This window comes from Penicillium riverlandense (genome assembly GCF_028828495.1).
Source record: "Penicillium riverlandense strain IBT 135883 chromosome Unknown utg000001l_segment0_segment0, whole genome shotgun sequence".
NCBI classification, from domain to species: domain Eukaryota; kingdom Fungi; phylum Ascomycota; class Eurotiomycetes; order Eurotiales; family Aspergillaceae; genus Penicillium; species Penicillium riverlandense.
In genome coordinates this window covers 1667736-1681163 of record NW_026643194.1, presented here as the reverse complement: position 1 = coordinate 1681163, position 13428 = coordinate 1667736, and the positions used below count along the sequence as shown (strand labels likewise).

Below are 13428 nucleotides of genomic sequence, written 5' to 3'. Positions count from 1 at the left end.
ATCAACACAAGAAAAGAAAGCAGAAACAAAATCAAAATCAGTTATCCACCATCAACTGCTCCCCTTCATCAAGCAGAGTAGTAACCCTCGACAAGTCCGAAATCATCTTCCGGCCATGCCCAACCAGCAACAGCTTCTCCGCATTAGCAGGAAGGCCGAGATACGTCGGCGGTTCACGCTCCGGCAAGTTGTTGACCCAGTCCGAGAAGTCGCGGACGCTTGTGCCGCTAGGCAGCATGAGGACGTCGTCATTCTCGACACCTGAGACGAGCTTGTATTCGTCTTCGAAGGCGGCAGGCGTGAGGAAGTTGCCCACGAGACTCTCGAGTTGTTGGAAGTCGCCTGCGTCGTCAATCTTGCCGCCGTACATCTCTGCAATGAGGGTGCGGATCATCTCCCACGGAAGATTGGAGGGCGCGACGTTGGACCGGCCCTGTGCGACGGTGTCGACCCAGTGGTCGATTATATAGGCCGAGCATTCGTACTGTGCAAAGATGAATTGTTAGCATTGCTTTTCAGAAGTTCAGTAATAGAGGATGTACTCACGTCGCTATCATTGAACTCCCAGAAACCCTTCCATCCGAGATTGGGCGCGTAACGCAGTCGTTCTTGGACCACGGCATGGAGGAAGCAAAGCAAGAGATAGACACGGGCCTTCTCGACAGGAGCCTTGCCGGCCCTGGTAGTCAGCGAGGACAGGGAATCCTTCATGTTGGCCCGAACACCCGCGGGCTGCTCGTACATCAGCACGCGAGAAGCTCGGATCAGGTTGACTGGGATCTTGGGACTGGACTCCATGGAGAGGAAGAGCCGGAACTCCTTGTGCGGTTTCAGGGTATCCAGTCTCTTTTCGAGGCTTTGCAGCCACTGAGGAGCGAGATGAACGTTCTTGACCAGCACCCAGTTACCGGCCGCGGCAGCATTGCTGATGGCCTTGTCGGCGCTCTCGAGACCTTCGTTGGAACCCATCGCGATGTTAGCGCAAGTCGCGTGCGTGCGTTCGACCAGCGCGTCAACCTTGAAACTGGCGTCGAAACCTGGGCTTGAGGAGAGGGAAATGGGCGTGGTTGCCGTAACTTGGTCGACCACATCCTTCAGATCGGTGCTGCCCTCGAAGAGATCACGGCCGAACACCGCCTCGACGAAGCGCTCGGCAGTCGGCACGAATCGGTCCATGCGGCAAAGCTTGACCAAGAGCAAGGATCGAAGTAGCTGATCGAGCTGCGAAGTACTCTCATCCCAAACAGCCGGGACGGCGTTTTCAGCAAGCTCTTCGCTGAAGAACCGATCCCACTGATCCTGTGGGATGTTGGGGAGGTGCTGTTTGAAGACCGGTGTGTTTTCCAACCTGGTCATCACTTGTTCGCGAGAGTCAGTCGCAGTCGAGAGGTCTGTGTCTTCCACTGTCTGATCGAGAACACGGTCGAGGATTGTCCTGTCCATGGGGAACGGAGTCGCTTGGGCGAGAAGGATGGCAAGGGTGATGCGATCCTTGTTGACAAGACCCAAGGATGTTCGCTGGAACGTAGTGATGAACAGATCTCGGATGATGATCTGGACACGCGTGGCATGATCCTTCTCCTGAGCAAGACGCTTGTTCTGATAGAGCACAGAGTTGAAGATGTCGACAAAGTACTGCAGGGAGAACTGGTAGAAGTGGTTCATGTGGTGAAGCTGCTCCAGAACCGCAAAGACAGCACTGCAGGCCCGGGCAATGATGCTGTACTGGTTGGTAACACTCTCCACCTCGGACATGACACCCTCGGTCTCGGCCATCTTCTTGGAGATTTCGGCAGCCTCTTTCTTGAGAGTCTCCAGTGTTTCGATAACATTATCGTCATCGAGAATATTGCCACGAGACTCGTTGAGAGCCTGCAGCAGTCGCTTCTCAAGCTGGCGAAGGTGGACCTTGAACTCTCCCTGCATTTTGACGAGGTTGTTGCGGCGCTCATCGACATCGGGGCGCTCGAACTTCAGCACGTCATTAAGCGACTGAGTCTGCAAACTGCTCTGGGTGACCGTGAAGTTAACAAAGGTTGTTCGACTGCAGACATCCGGCGGGAAAGTCGCGGAGGGGTCTCTGGTGGATAGGAAAAGCCGGAAGGACGGCGAGAAATCGATCTCTTGTCTTCCAAGCTGGATCAGGACACGACCACCGGTCTTCTGGTACTCCTTGTTGAGAACATGGTTGAGAATCGGGTCCAAGTGCTCGGCATCTTGGATGAGAATGGGGTTTCCGAAACGCAAAGCGCTCTCCAGCTGCTTAACAAAGGAGTCGTCCAGGAAACTCGTTACGGTGAGCTTGCGATCCTTGCTCTCCTTCTGCAAGAACTCGGTGATACGACCAGACGGATCGACGACCAAGGGGTATCGGTTGAATCGCTTCAGGACAATGGCGTTTTCCGTGCAGAGATCGTCCACAGGAAGAGAGTTTTCCTGCCACGTCAGGCGCTCGTCGGCATTGGACAAGTATTCCGTGATGGGGTTGTGCGGCTTGAAGTTGATGCCTGATTGTCCAAGCTGCTGCACCCAGTCCTCGATCATGGCCTTACGGAACTGTTGATCGTACAGACCCGCGTAGGCCAAGAAAGCAGCAGCGATAAGAACGTCGCCGACGAGGGTGCTGATCTGGGTTTCAAAAGACTTGCTGCCCTCCTCCCATCGCTCCCGCTCGGACGCCAGGCTGTCGAGGAGACGGACACTACGGTCGACCTTGAACTGGACCCGAGACATCTCCGTCTTGATCGCCTGGGTTTCACTGATCAAGGCAGCGTACTCGGCCTTGTAAGTGGCAATGCTGCTCTCAAGGCCTTGAATGGTGTTCTCGATTGCTTGGGCCTCAGCCTTTGTCTGCAGGGCTTGTTCTTCCAGCTGATCGACCTCTTCGCGCAGAGGTCCAACACGGTCCAGAATCTCGGAGTAGTTGACCTGAGCCTCAACCCATTGAACCAAGGGACCGCAGGCCTTGCTAGCGCGGTTGACACGCTCGTATGTAAAGTCCTCCTTGGAAAGGAACTCGCTCTGCATCTTGGTCCGGTGGCTGCGAGTCATCTGGCGCTCGTTGTCGTAGTTCACAATGCTGGCAATGAAATCATCCCGGCGCACAATACCCTGGATTGTCTTCCAACTGTCAACCTTGTGACCAAGCAGCGTACACACGGCTTCCAGGGCAAGTCGAACGCCGGATGGAGGATTGCCCATGGACCGGACTTCGGTGAGCTGCTGTCGCTTAATGTTGCTCACGCTCTTCTGTGCCTCCAAAACCGCGGGCTCGGCCCGTGCTAAATCGTGCAAGACAACCTCTTTCCGCGTTGCCACTTCCTTCTCCTGCTTCTCCAAGGCCGCCTGCACCTCCAACGACACCTGCTTCCGCTGCTCCGCCTCTTGCTGGTCAGCAACCATGCGCTGCAACTTCTCGTTCGCCTCCTTATCCTTCTGCTCCAACTGTGTCTTCTTCTGGGCAAGACTAGCCCGCAAGTCACTGACTTTATCGACGGTGTCTCGAAGCTTCTCGAGACCAACGTTCAAGTGTCGTTGCTGTTCCTCGAGATCCTCACGCTTCTCATTGAACAACTTCACATACTGTGCAACAAAGTCAAGGTAGTGCCGAGGCGTGAGATAGGTTGTCCGACCCTGTTGCTTCTGCAGACGCTGGTTAAACCGGTGCAGCGAGTGATGAATGAAAACCATCGAGTTGACAACGGTGTCCCGGTGGGAAGCCGGCAGAGACAGTTCGCGATACGCCACGGGGATACTATCGGGCGCGACAAACCCGTTTTTGTCGAGGTCGACCGACTGCGTGAGTTCGGAGCCGACTTGAAACAAGGCTTGGTCAGACCAATCGCCCATCCAGTTGAGGACGCAACGGTTGAACAAGGCCGGACTGGTTGCTGCTTTCGAAGACAGCCCTTCCTCCGGTGGATTCATGGTGAAGACAACGTGCAGGTTCTTGACGATCTGTTGAGTGAACCACTTGTAGAGCTCCTCTTGAGAATCAAGAAGCAAGCCCTGGCGCTGGGCACCCTCTTTACAGGCGGTCATGAGAGAAGAAAACTCGTCGCCTTCAAAGAGACCGGGGACCTCAGCGTTGGCGAGCAGGGTGTTCATGCGCTCCAGGAAACCAGAGTCGAGCACATTGGATTCGTCCATAATGAAACAGATCTTCTCGCCCTTGCAGCCTGCCCGACGGAGAACGCTTCTCAAGTCGTCGTCAAAATCCTCCGAAGAGTACTTCCCGTGCACCTTGATCTGGAAGACTCTCAGTCCATTCATCCAAGCGACGAAGCGCGACAAAGTTGTCTTTCCACTTCCGCTGACACCAATGAGGATGAGATGACCCTGAGGCTGACGGAAAACGCGATCAATGCGCAGGGCGTGCTCCAAGACATCATTGAAGAGCACCAGAGGAACGTCCACTTCTTCCTCACAGAAAGTCTTGAGGCGCGCTTTGACAAATTCGCGCAGGCGCTCTTGCTCCACTGGCACGTAGTTCTTGGAAAGCCAGTTGGAGAACAGAATCGGGCCTTTGAGGGCAGCTTCGTCATCAATACTAGGGAAATGTTCGAGAGCGATGCGACGAACAGCATCGGCCGTCCAGGCTCTCTCATCTTCAGCTACCAGTCGATCTTGGAAGAGACGCAAGGCTTCATGTGCCCAAATTCGAACCAGTCCTTCAATTGAAAGGCTCTCGAGTGGCTTGATTGCCTCGTAGACACCACGGACCCAGCGCGTAAGCTCACGAGGCGAGTACACGTAGTGAGGCTGGATCTTCGGCGTGAATCTGGATTGGGATTCGAGATAGAACTGGACCATAGCCTTGGTAAGAGCCTCGGAATAACCGCGCAACAGCGGAAGAATTTTGAGAACTGCAGAGTTGAAAGTGCCGTAGATCTGGTTCAGGGAGAGCTCTCCAGGGTAGTCGACCATGATCAACGGGGCATGACGAAGGAAGCGCTCTCCCATGGCGGTACGGCCGGCGTCAGTGGGAGGATTACAAGCACCAACGAACTGAATGCGGTCCAGCGTGACCCAAGTCTTGTCAGTGGTGCGCCAGAAACCGTTCTGTTCAACAAGCTGTCGCAGGAAAGAAATGGCCCGTTGCGTGCCATAGCGATCCGGCGCGGGAAGGTTGATTTCGTCACAGAAGATGACCAACCACCGACCAATCTGGTTCGGAGACATAACCACGCCATTCAGTGTCTTCTTGTACTCGCAGTACTGCTCGAAGGTCTTGATCAGCAGATCAGGGGTGGTGGCGCTGGAAAAGTTAAGGCCGACGACTTCCATGTTTGGCAGCTTTCTGAGCGCGGCAAACAGCGTCATTGTTTTACCGGATCCAGGAGGACCGCAGAGCAAGAGAGGCTTGTGTTCGGCTAGCCATGAGTAAAGAACATCCTCATGTCGGATGGTGTCAACAGTGGGAATGATCACGTCTGTTTGAGTGATGGAGTGCGTGTTGATGTCGATGGTTGGCACCTGAGATTGCCAGCTCGCCCACTCGGCCTTCGGAAGCGTAACGTCAAAGTCAATGAGAGAGAAGTCTCCATCCGGTGGGAGATCAGTTGTTGACATGCCGGAGACGAACTGTCCGAATGCCTTGCGATCACCAAGCGGGCAGTCACCAGTGAAAGACCAAACGAGAGTGAGCAAAAGCTTCTTGGAGATGTAAGCTTCGATCTGCTCGGGATCGAGAGGGAAGTCGACGTGCTGCACGTTATACTCGAGGACGTTGCGGCAGGCCTTGTTCAACAAGCTGAACAGAGTATTGAGCGCACGGATGTCGGTGAACTCCATGATATGATTGTATTTCTTCGCCTCGTCAAGAGACTTGTGAACGAGGTCGTCGGTCTCCAGGAGTTGCTTGAGAATGGTCGACAGCGTATCCTGAGCGTCTTGAGTTCTGACCGCTGCTGTCCCGGCAGGGGCGCTGTCCTCGTCAAGGTCTTCGAACGTTTTGGTCTTGAGGCCTTCAACATAGTTGGTGATCATCATGGAAGGCGTGACAGTGTCTGCGTTGAACCAGACCATACCGCAACGACTGACGGTGGCGAGAGTGGCATACTTGAGACTTTCAACCTCAAACATGATGCGAACGTTGGATGGCAGGTTGAGACGTTCTCCGTTGGGGAGAGTCAAGAGCTTGTTGTCGTCCAAAACACTGTTCAAATTCTCAACCCATTCGGGGTCAACATCACCGTCGAACACAATCCAGTGCCGCTTGCTGTCCTCTCCACGAAGGTTGTCGACGATCTTCCGGAGAATACCAGTGAAGAGACCGTCCGTCCACTCGCGGGTTGTGCTGTCGAGATTACCATAGAGGGCCTCCTTGGACATGACTTTAGAGTCAATGATGTGAGAGACGCCCTCCACGCCTTCAATGCGTTGCATCGCCTGAAGAAGGATCTTCCACGCAGCTGATTTACCAGATCCCGATTGGCCGACCATCATGACACCGTGGTGAATGCTTTGGATCTGATACAGCTGGAGCGCCTTGGCGATCCACATCTCGCTGTCAACATAGTGCTGCTCATGAGCGATTTCCCGCATGGCCGTGGTCAATTTCTCGAAATTAGCAGGCACGTATTCCACGCCAGGGAAATCCTCCACTTGGATCTCCATCATGCGATCAACATCCTCTTGGACCAGCTTGGGAGCGATTGTCTCTCGAAGACTTTGGACGATAATTTGAGGCTCGATCACCTCGTCGGGGCCCAGCTCACCATCGGCACTGGCGAGACGAGTACGCTTGAGACCGCCGGAGCTAACGAGGACGCTCTTCAGTGCACGAAGACCAAAGTCGTAGTGGGCCTGCTTGGTGAGTTGCGAGGCACAGTGGTCGAAGAACGGTACGGTTTGCTTGGAAAGAGGTTTTGCCTGCTTGAAACCCTGGGAGAAGAGCATCACTTCCGTAATAAGCTCCTTATCTGGCTTGGACATGGCAACGCTGCGGAACAGCTTCTTGAGGTTGTCGGGCAAGTTGGAACGTCCGGCATAGCCAGGGTTCATGGTGATGAAAATACCGGTGTTGGAATTGACGGCAAGTCGTCGGCCGACGAGTTCGATCTGAGACTTCTCATCGTCACCACTTTTATTTCTGAGTCCAATCTGGATGTTCTGGATCTGCTGAGACACGGCAGACAGAATTCTTTCCTCCAGACGGTTGAACTCGTCGAAACAACCCCAAGCGCCAACTTGGCAGATACCAAGGAAGATGCGGCCCATGGCCTGGAAATCAAACGTGTCGTCGCAGCAGAACACGAGAGTAAAGCGACCGAGTTGCAGACCGAGCGCTTTAACGGACTCTGTCTTTCCGGTACCAGCTGGACCGTATGGCGAACCGCCCAGTCTTTGGCACAATGCCTGAGTGAGAGTGAGGAAACAACGGTCCGTGAGTGGCGTGCGAACAAGACGCTCAGGCACACCCAGATACTCAAATCCATAGTTGAGCTTGGCATTAGCCATGTGGACGTAGAGGCGCTGCAAGAAGTCGCCCTCTGGCTGGTAGACATAGCGCATCTGAAGCAGCCACATGTAGTGGGTGGGTGTGGAGGCATTGAACTGAATGAGCTTCGAAATGCAGTCGCGCTGGTGCACAAACTCGGTAATCATATGCTCGCACTTCTTGCGGGTGATTGGATCCAGCTCGCCAAGCACAGTGGCAGCAAGAAGTTCCAGAACTCGAACTTCCGCATCATACAGTGTGGAGAGATTTGAGCCGCCATCCTCAAGGGACTTTTGCACAGCATTGGTCCATACTACTTGACTGGCGAGAACGACGATCTGGGCGGGATAATTGGCAAGGAAGTCGCTGAAAGCCGTCCGGTCGACATCAGCGGCATTGTAGAGCGTGTCAAACTGCTCGACCGCCTCTCCAAGCAACTCCGCCAGAGTCAATTTCATGCTGTTCTCGAGCGCGGAAAGCCAGTCGTTGATCCGAGGTGTCTTGACCAAGTTGACTTCCCGCTTCAGGCGGACTTCCTCGCCCTCTTTAGAGGTGAATCCAACAATGTTGTTATCATCATCCATCAGAAGGCCAGACAAGCCAGCAAACATCTTCTTGAAATGCTTGGCAACGCGGAAGATGTCATTGCTGTTACCGATGATCTCTAGCAGGTCTTCATCACCAACAAAGTAGAACCGAGGGAATGAAACACGCTCGCGTTCCAGGTATTCACCGAGAGCCTTTTGGATCTTGTTCAGCAGCTCGGCCAACCGCTCCAAGGATTTTTGCACTCCGTTGATGGCGAGAACATCCAGCACGAAAGGAGACTTGTAGACCTTCTTCATCACCGCGAAGAACTCGGAGTTGATGTTCTGGAAGCGGCTGGATTCCAGAGGTAGAAGGTGCCTGATGTCGGCATTGCCGGTGAAGACACCCTCGAGGTAAACCCATTGTCTTTGGACATCAATCCACACGTCGAAGAGGACATGGACGCGGTTCAGCTTGTCCTCCCAAGAGGTAGCTTCCTCCTCGAATTCTTTGTAGTAAGGAGAATGTCTCATGGCTTGCAGGGAGTTCAAGTTCTCACTGCACTTGGCGAACAGATCGTCGAAACCGCGAATGAGACGACATTTACTCTGATAATTAACCAGGTCAAGGGAGTAATTCTGCCAGGTCTCGCGGACGGACTTCAAAAATTCTTCCAAGGCCATCTCACCCTGAGCCTGGGCAATGATGTTGCGAATGACATTCTCGCTGGTCGCGGGGTTCAAGTCCCAGACATCGCCGAGAGTAAGGGAAACGAGAGAGAAGCGCTTGCCGGGTTTCAAAGATTTGTAGATCTTCTGCCAGTGTCTCTCCTTGATGGCCTCAGACTTCAAATCAGACATCAAGGTGTTGACCTTCAGTAGTTGCCGCAGAACAGTTTGGATATGTTCAAACGCTGCATATTGTCTCATTCGGCTGGGCATCTCCTTGGTCATCTTGATCAAACCATCAAGGGCCTGGCGAAGCTTTCTTGGCTGCACGCTGGTCCACAGGCCCTCTCGAAGATCGTTCAAACTCTTCCAGATAGTCGACAATGCAGCCCAGACAGACATGAAGTCCTGAACTTCCTCAAGGATTGCGGGAAGCGAGGACTCAGTGCTTGCGGGGAGATCAAGTGCCTCTTTTGCCTTGGACACCATCTCAAACTCAGACTGCAGAGATTCAAGGCGAGTCTGGAAAGAGCTCAGGGTTCGGGATGCCTCGTCGGGGGGGATAGTACCGGAGACTGGCTTTTCGTCATTCCATTGGGCAATGACTTCGGCGATCTTGTCACTAATGACCCGGTCTTCGGCCGCGATCTTCGCACGCAGGCCTTCAGTCTGATCGTGGACAATCTTGCTCTTGCGAGTAAGCAGTTCGTTCAACGCCGCCCATTCGCCATCAACATTCTCGACATGGAGCCAGTCGTTGGGAAACTGGTAACGTTGGCGGGAGAGCGTCGTCTGACCCTGGCGGAAGAGATCTACCTCTGGTTCCCAGACACGAGTCTTCCGCTTGCATTGCTGGACAATGGTAATGAAGGACACCGCGTGTGCCGTCGAGGAAGCCTCCAGGGTTTGACCTTCCAAGTCACGACGGGCTGCGGCGATCTCAGAGTGAACCTCCCTCATGCGGCTGCCAAGTTTGGCACCAAACTTGAGCAGAATCTCATGTTGCCACTGATCATATTTGGCATTGACTTTGGTCTGGACCTGCTCGTAGTCGATGCGAATATTGCCGAATGATCGGCCAACCTCGGATGTATCAAAGGTGGCCCGACTCTTTCTGATCTCCTGAAGCAACTGGAGCCACTGAGACAGATCGTCGCCCAGAATGTCGTATACTTGCTCGGATTGCAAATCCCAAAGAGACTGGAACTGCAGCCACTTGTCGACATAATCGGAAACTTCCTTGAGTCTGGTTTCGACAACCCCGTAGACTTGGTTCAATTCCTGGGTGCAGCCCTGCGGAAGATTCGAAAAGCAGGCTTCTGACTGGCGAGTGGCTTGTACGTCGATGGAGATCTGATATCGAGAGGATTTGATCTTTTCAAGGTTGCAGATGACTCCGAGCCATGTATCGAAATGCGAAAACCAGCTCGCACGGGCGAATTGCAGTGGCGGGTCAAGATGAAGAACCTGATTTTTCATGGAGATCTCATGGAAGAGTTCCGGGAACTCGATCTTGTAGATCGTGGTCTCGGGTTCACCGGTCACGGGATGGACAGGCGTAGATTGCTCGTTTTGGGCTTCCTGGTAAGTCCTGATCCACTCGCGGATTGCACGATGGAGTCGCTCGCGAAGGATTGCCTCGATCTTCTCATTAAGTTCCGAAACCCAATAGCCAAGGTTGACGTAGTTCTCCAAGTTGAGCTTATCCACGGAGACCTGGATAGTATCCAGCCGTTGCTTGAATGCTGCAGCCTCATAGGGACAAGTCTTGAGCTCGTGGATGGACTTTTGGATGCTTTCATTGATGGACGAAAGGACGGAGGTCTTGGATTGGAGAACGGACGCTGAGCCAGCAAACTCGCGAACAAACTGAACATGTTTGCTCTCGGATCGGTTAGGCATGGTAGCATCAATAGCACCATTGGCCAAGGCTGACTGCTTGACGTGCAGCTCGTAGGAATGGACGAACGATTCCCATCGGAGCGGGATACCCTTGACGACCATGGCTTGCGAGTCATTCAAATAGCCGTTCAGGAGGATGGCGACGTCCGACATGGAAGAGATTGTGCGATATGTCTGCAATAGGGTTCGCACACTCTCCATGAGGCTGATGGCATACGGGTAGACGCGCTTGGCTTCCTTGGAGGTGTTGTTGACGGCGTGAGGAACCTGGAAGTTGAGCCAGATAAGATTGCGGACCTCCTTGAACAGGGCAATGATCTGAGCATCAAAGTTGACTGTCAGCTCCAGCGTGTTTCCGGCGGCGCGATTGCGAATGATATTGAAGAGGCGTCCGGAGATCGTGATGTGGCGTCTTTGCACATCGGACAGCCAGGACTCGAAGACTGGTCGAGTGTCAAGCTTCTTGCGGAAAAGACTGCCCTCGGCCTGCAGTTTCTGGCCTTCGGAGTGCAAGTGCCAGTCGTCACCAAGGACGTTCTCAACCTTGCGCATGTAGCCGTCAAGTTGTCGCTCAATCTGACGGGCCCAGGTGATAGCACCGGAGACGGGGGGCAGGTCACGTAATTGGGCCATGGCATGAGCTTCTGAGTGGCCATACTGCTGCTTAAAGCGCTCATGAAGGTTGTTGATGTCTCGCTTGACATTATCGATCAGTTGCGTCTGGTACTCACCAATCGCACCTCGAATCTTCGGGCGAACAAGAAGGGCGTTGAACTTGGAGAACACCCGGAACATCTCGTTCGCATTCTTGGCAGTCGCGAGACGATCTCGCAGACGAGCGATGATGGAGTTCTCGACGCGCGAGGTACGCTCACTGTAGGCGATCTCCTCTTGTTCCCAGATTCGAGACCCTTCTGGTGAGACATCCAGCACGTCAACATTCTTGAGGGCAGCGTAGGCCTGCGAAACCTCTTCGACAGCGTCGACATCACCGATCTCCTCGACAATGACAGCCTCGTCGGAGTCCATCAAAGCGCCCGCCGCTGCAGACGAGGAGGTCTTCGGGCCAAGCACGTTGGTAATGGTCTTCTGAAGCTGTTCGTGGTTGACGCGGAATGTGTCGATGTACTTCAGCCGCTCGCGGGTCTTGTCATGGCGGGCGTTGATCTTGATCGGGATGAATTTCTCATTGCGACGCCGCGTCGCTTCACGCGCAACATTGGTGAATTCCTTCAACTTGTCATCCCATGTGCGCCAGATGGCTTGTGTCATCTTCATCAGCGAACGGAACTCGCGGTAGTCCAAATGCAGGACCGTGCGGCCGTTGATCAGCTCGTGAATTTTCTTCTCGAGATCGCCCGAGATCGCCTCGACCAGCGACAATGCCCGCTTAATGGGGTACGGGCAAATCTTGAGTTTCCGGTTCAAATGGTCGAAAATGAGCACCAACGACTCCTGGACCTTCTGCAGCGAAGTGGCAGACAACAGCTCGTCCAGCGGGAAGTCACGCATCAGTTGGTTGTATTTCTGGACCAGCTCCGTGGCATCTTTCAGGCCGGTATCCGCGGCGAAACTGAGGGTCGGCTGGTACCGCTTCGCATGGCGGAGGATGTCCATGGTCAACTTGACGCCGTCGGTTTCCAACTGAGCCTGGACTCCTTCCAATGCCGACTCCATCGACAGCCAGAAATTGACTTCTGGTGATGCCGACTCGCTGTCTGGGTCCCGAGACATCTTGGTAATGGCCTGAATCGACTTAATCCAGCCATTCACGCAGTTCTGAATGCTGTTCGTGAACGCGCTGTTATCCAAGAACTCGGGAGCAATCATCTCAACGGACGGCTTCTGGCCCTTTGCCTCGGCTTCCTTCAACGTATTCTGCACCACTTCATGCAGCGGAAGATTCAGAGCCGGAATCTCCACGTTCTGCTGAAGGTGCATGAGACCTAGCTCCAGCTCGGCGAACTTTTTCTTCGTGCCCGGGATACCGGTCTTGGCCTCCGTGTCCGTTCTCGGTTTCGTACCCACGGCCGATTCTTGGTTGCGAGTGTAGGCTTCGAAGTAGGGACTAAGACCGTGATGGACCAGCAGGTGCAGAATCTGATATGGAGACATGGAGGTACCCTGCTGGGCCGGGGCATTGTTGAGGGAGGCGAGACCGGGTAGATTCATGACCTGAATCTGCGAGGAAATCGGAAGGGACTGATCGATGGGGGCGGGACGCTTGATGAAGGCCATGGATGCAACTGTGGTAGAAGCGGACGAGATTTCGGAGGAGAGGGTGTAGGTATAATGTACAGACGGTTCTTCAAGTAGATAGTCAGTATGGGATAGATTCCCGCGCGCGCATTTTTTTGGCCCAACTCACCTTGGCCGTCAATCTCGCCATTTGTCTCCTCGGCAGCAAGAATATCCTTCTGCACATAGAGTGCCACCTGGGACTCGGCCGCGAATCGCGTGCACCGCTGCACGGTCTCATGGTGCCGGTCCGGCGATAGCAGGCTCCCGGCGCTTTCCAAGTCGGACTCTTGCGCCCCCAGTGTTACCCGGAGGACTTCGGTCAGGTATTGGATGAGTGCGCCGGAATCCACCACGGCCAGCGCCTCTGGCGGAGGGACACCATTTGGCGCCCCCGGAGAGGCGACCTCCATAGTACTAGTTTTATGGCGACGGGTTCGCGGGAATCATCGATGGGGTGGTTTTCTTCGTGGAGCGCGACCGGAAGACGGGAAGACTCGGGGTTGCCTGGCAGGGGGGAGGTGAGACCCGGTCAGGGGAGGGAACAGGATGGCGTAGAGAAAGAAGGAGAGTCAAGAAAGTAGATGTGGTGGTGGGAGGATTAAAAGAGAATAATGCACAAGAAGACAGTTGACGACAGCAAACGAAGCA

At 54.1% G+C, this 13428-nt stretch overlaps 1 protein-coding gene across 1 annotated transcript; it reads right to left on the bottom strand.

Annotated features, from left to right (window-relative positions):
* Nucleotides 1–37: 37 nt before the first annotated feature.
* On the bottom strand, nucleotides 38–13190 carry N7474_000686 (uncharacterized protein; the record flags this gene model as incomplete). The annotated part of the gene is made up of 3 exons (XM_057192101.1): nucleotides 38–484; nucleotides 547–12845; nucleotides 12908–13190. 3 exons carry the CDS (start codon nucleotides 13188–13190, stop codon nucleotides 38–40), a joined length of 13029 nt encoding a protein of 4342 aa, XP_057057054.1.
* Between the last annotated feature and the right edge of the window lie 238 nt (nucleotides 13191–13428).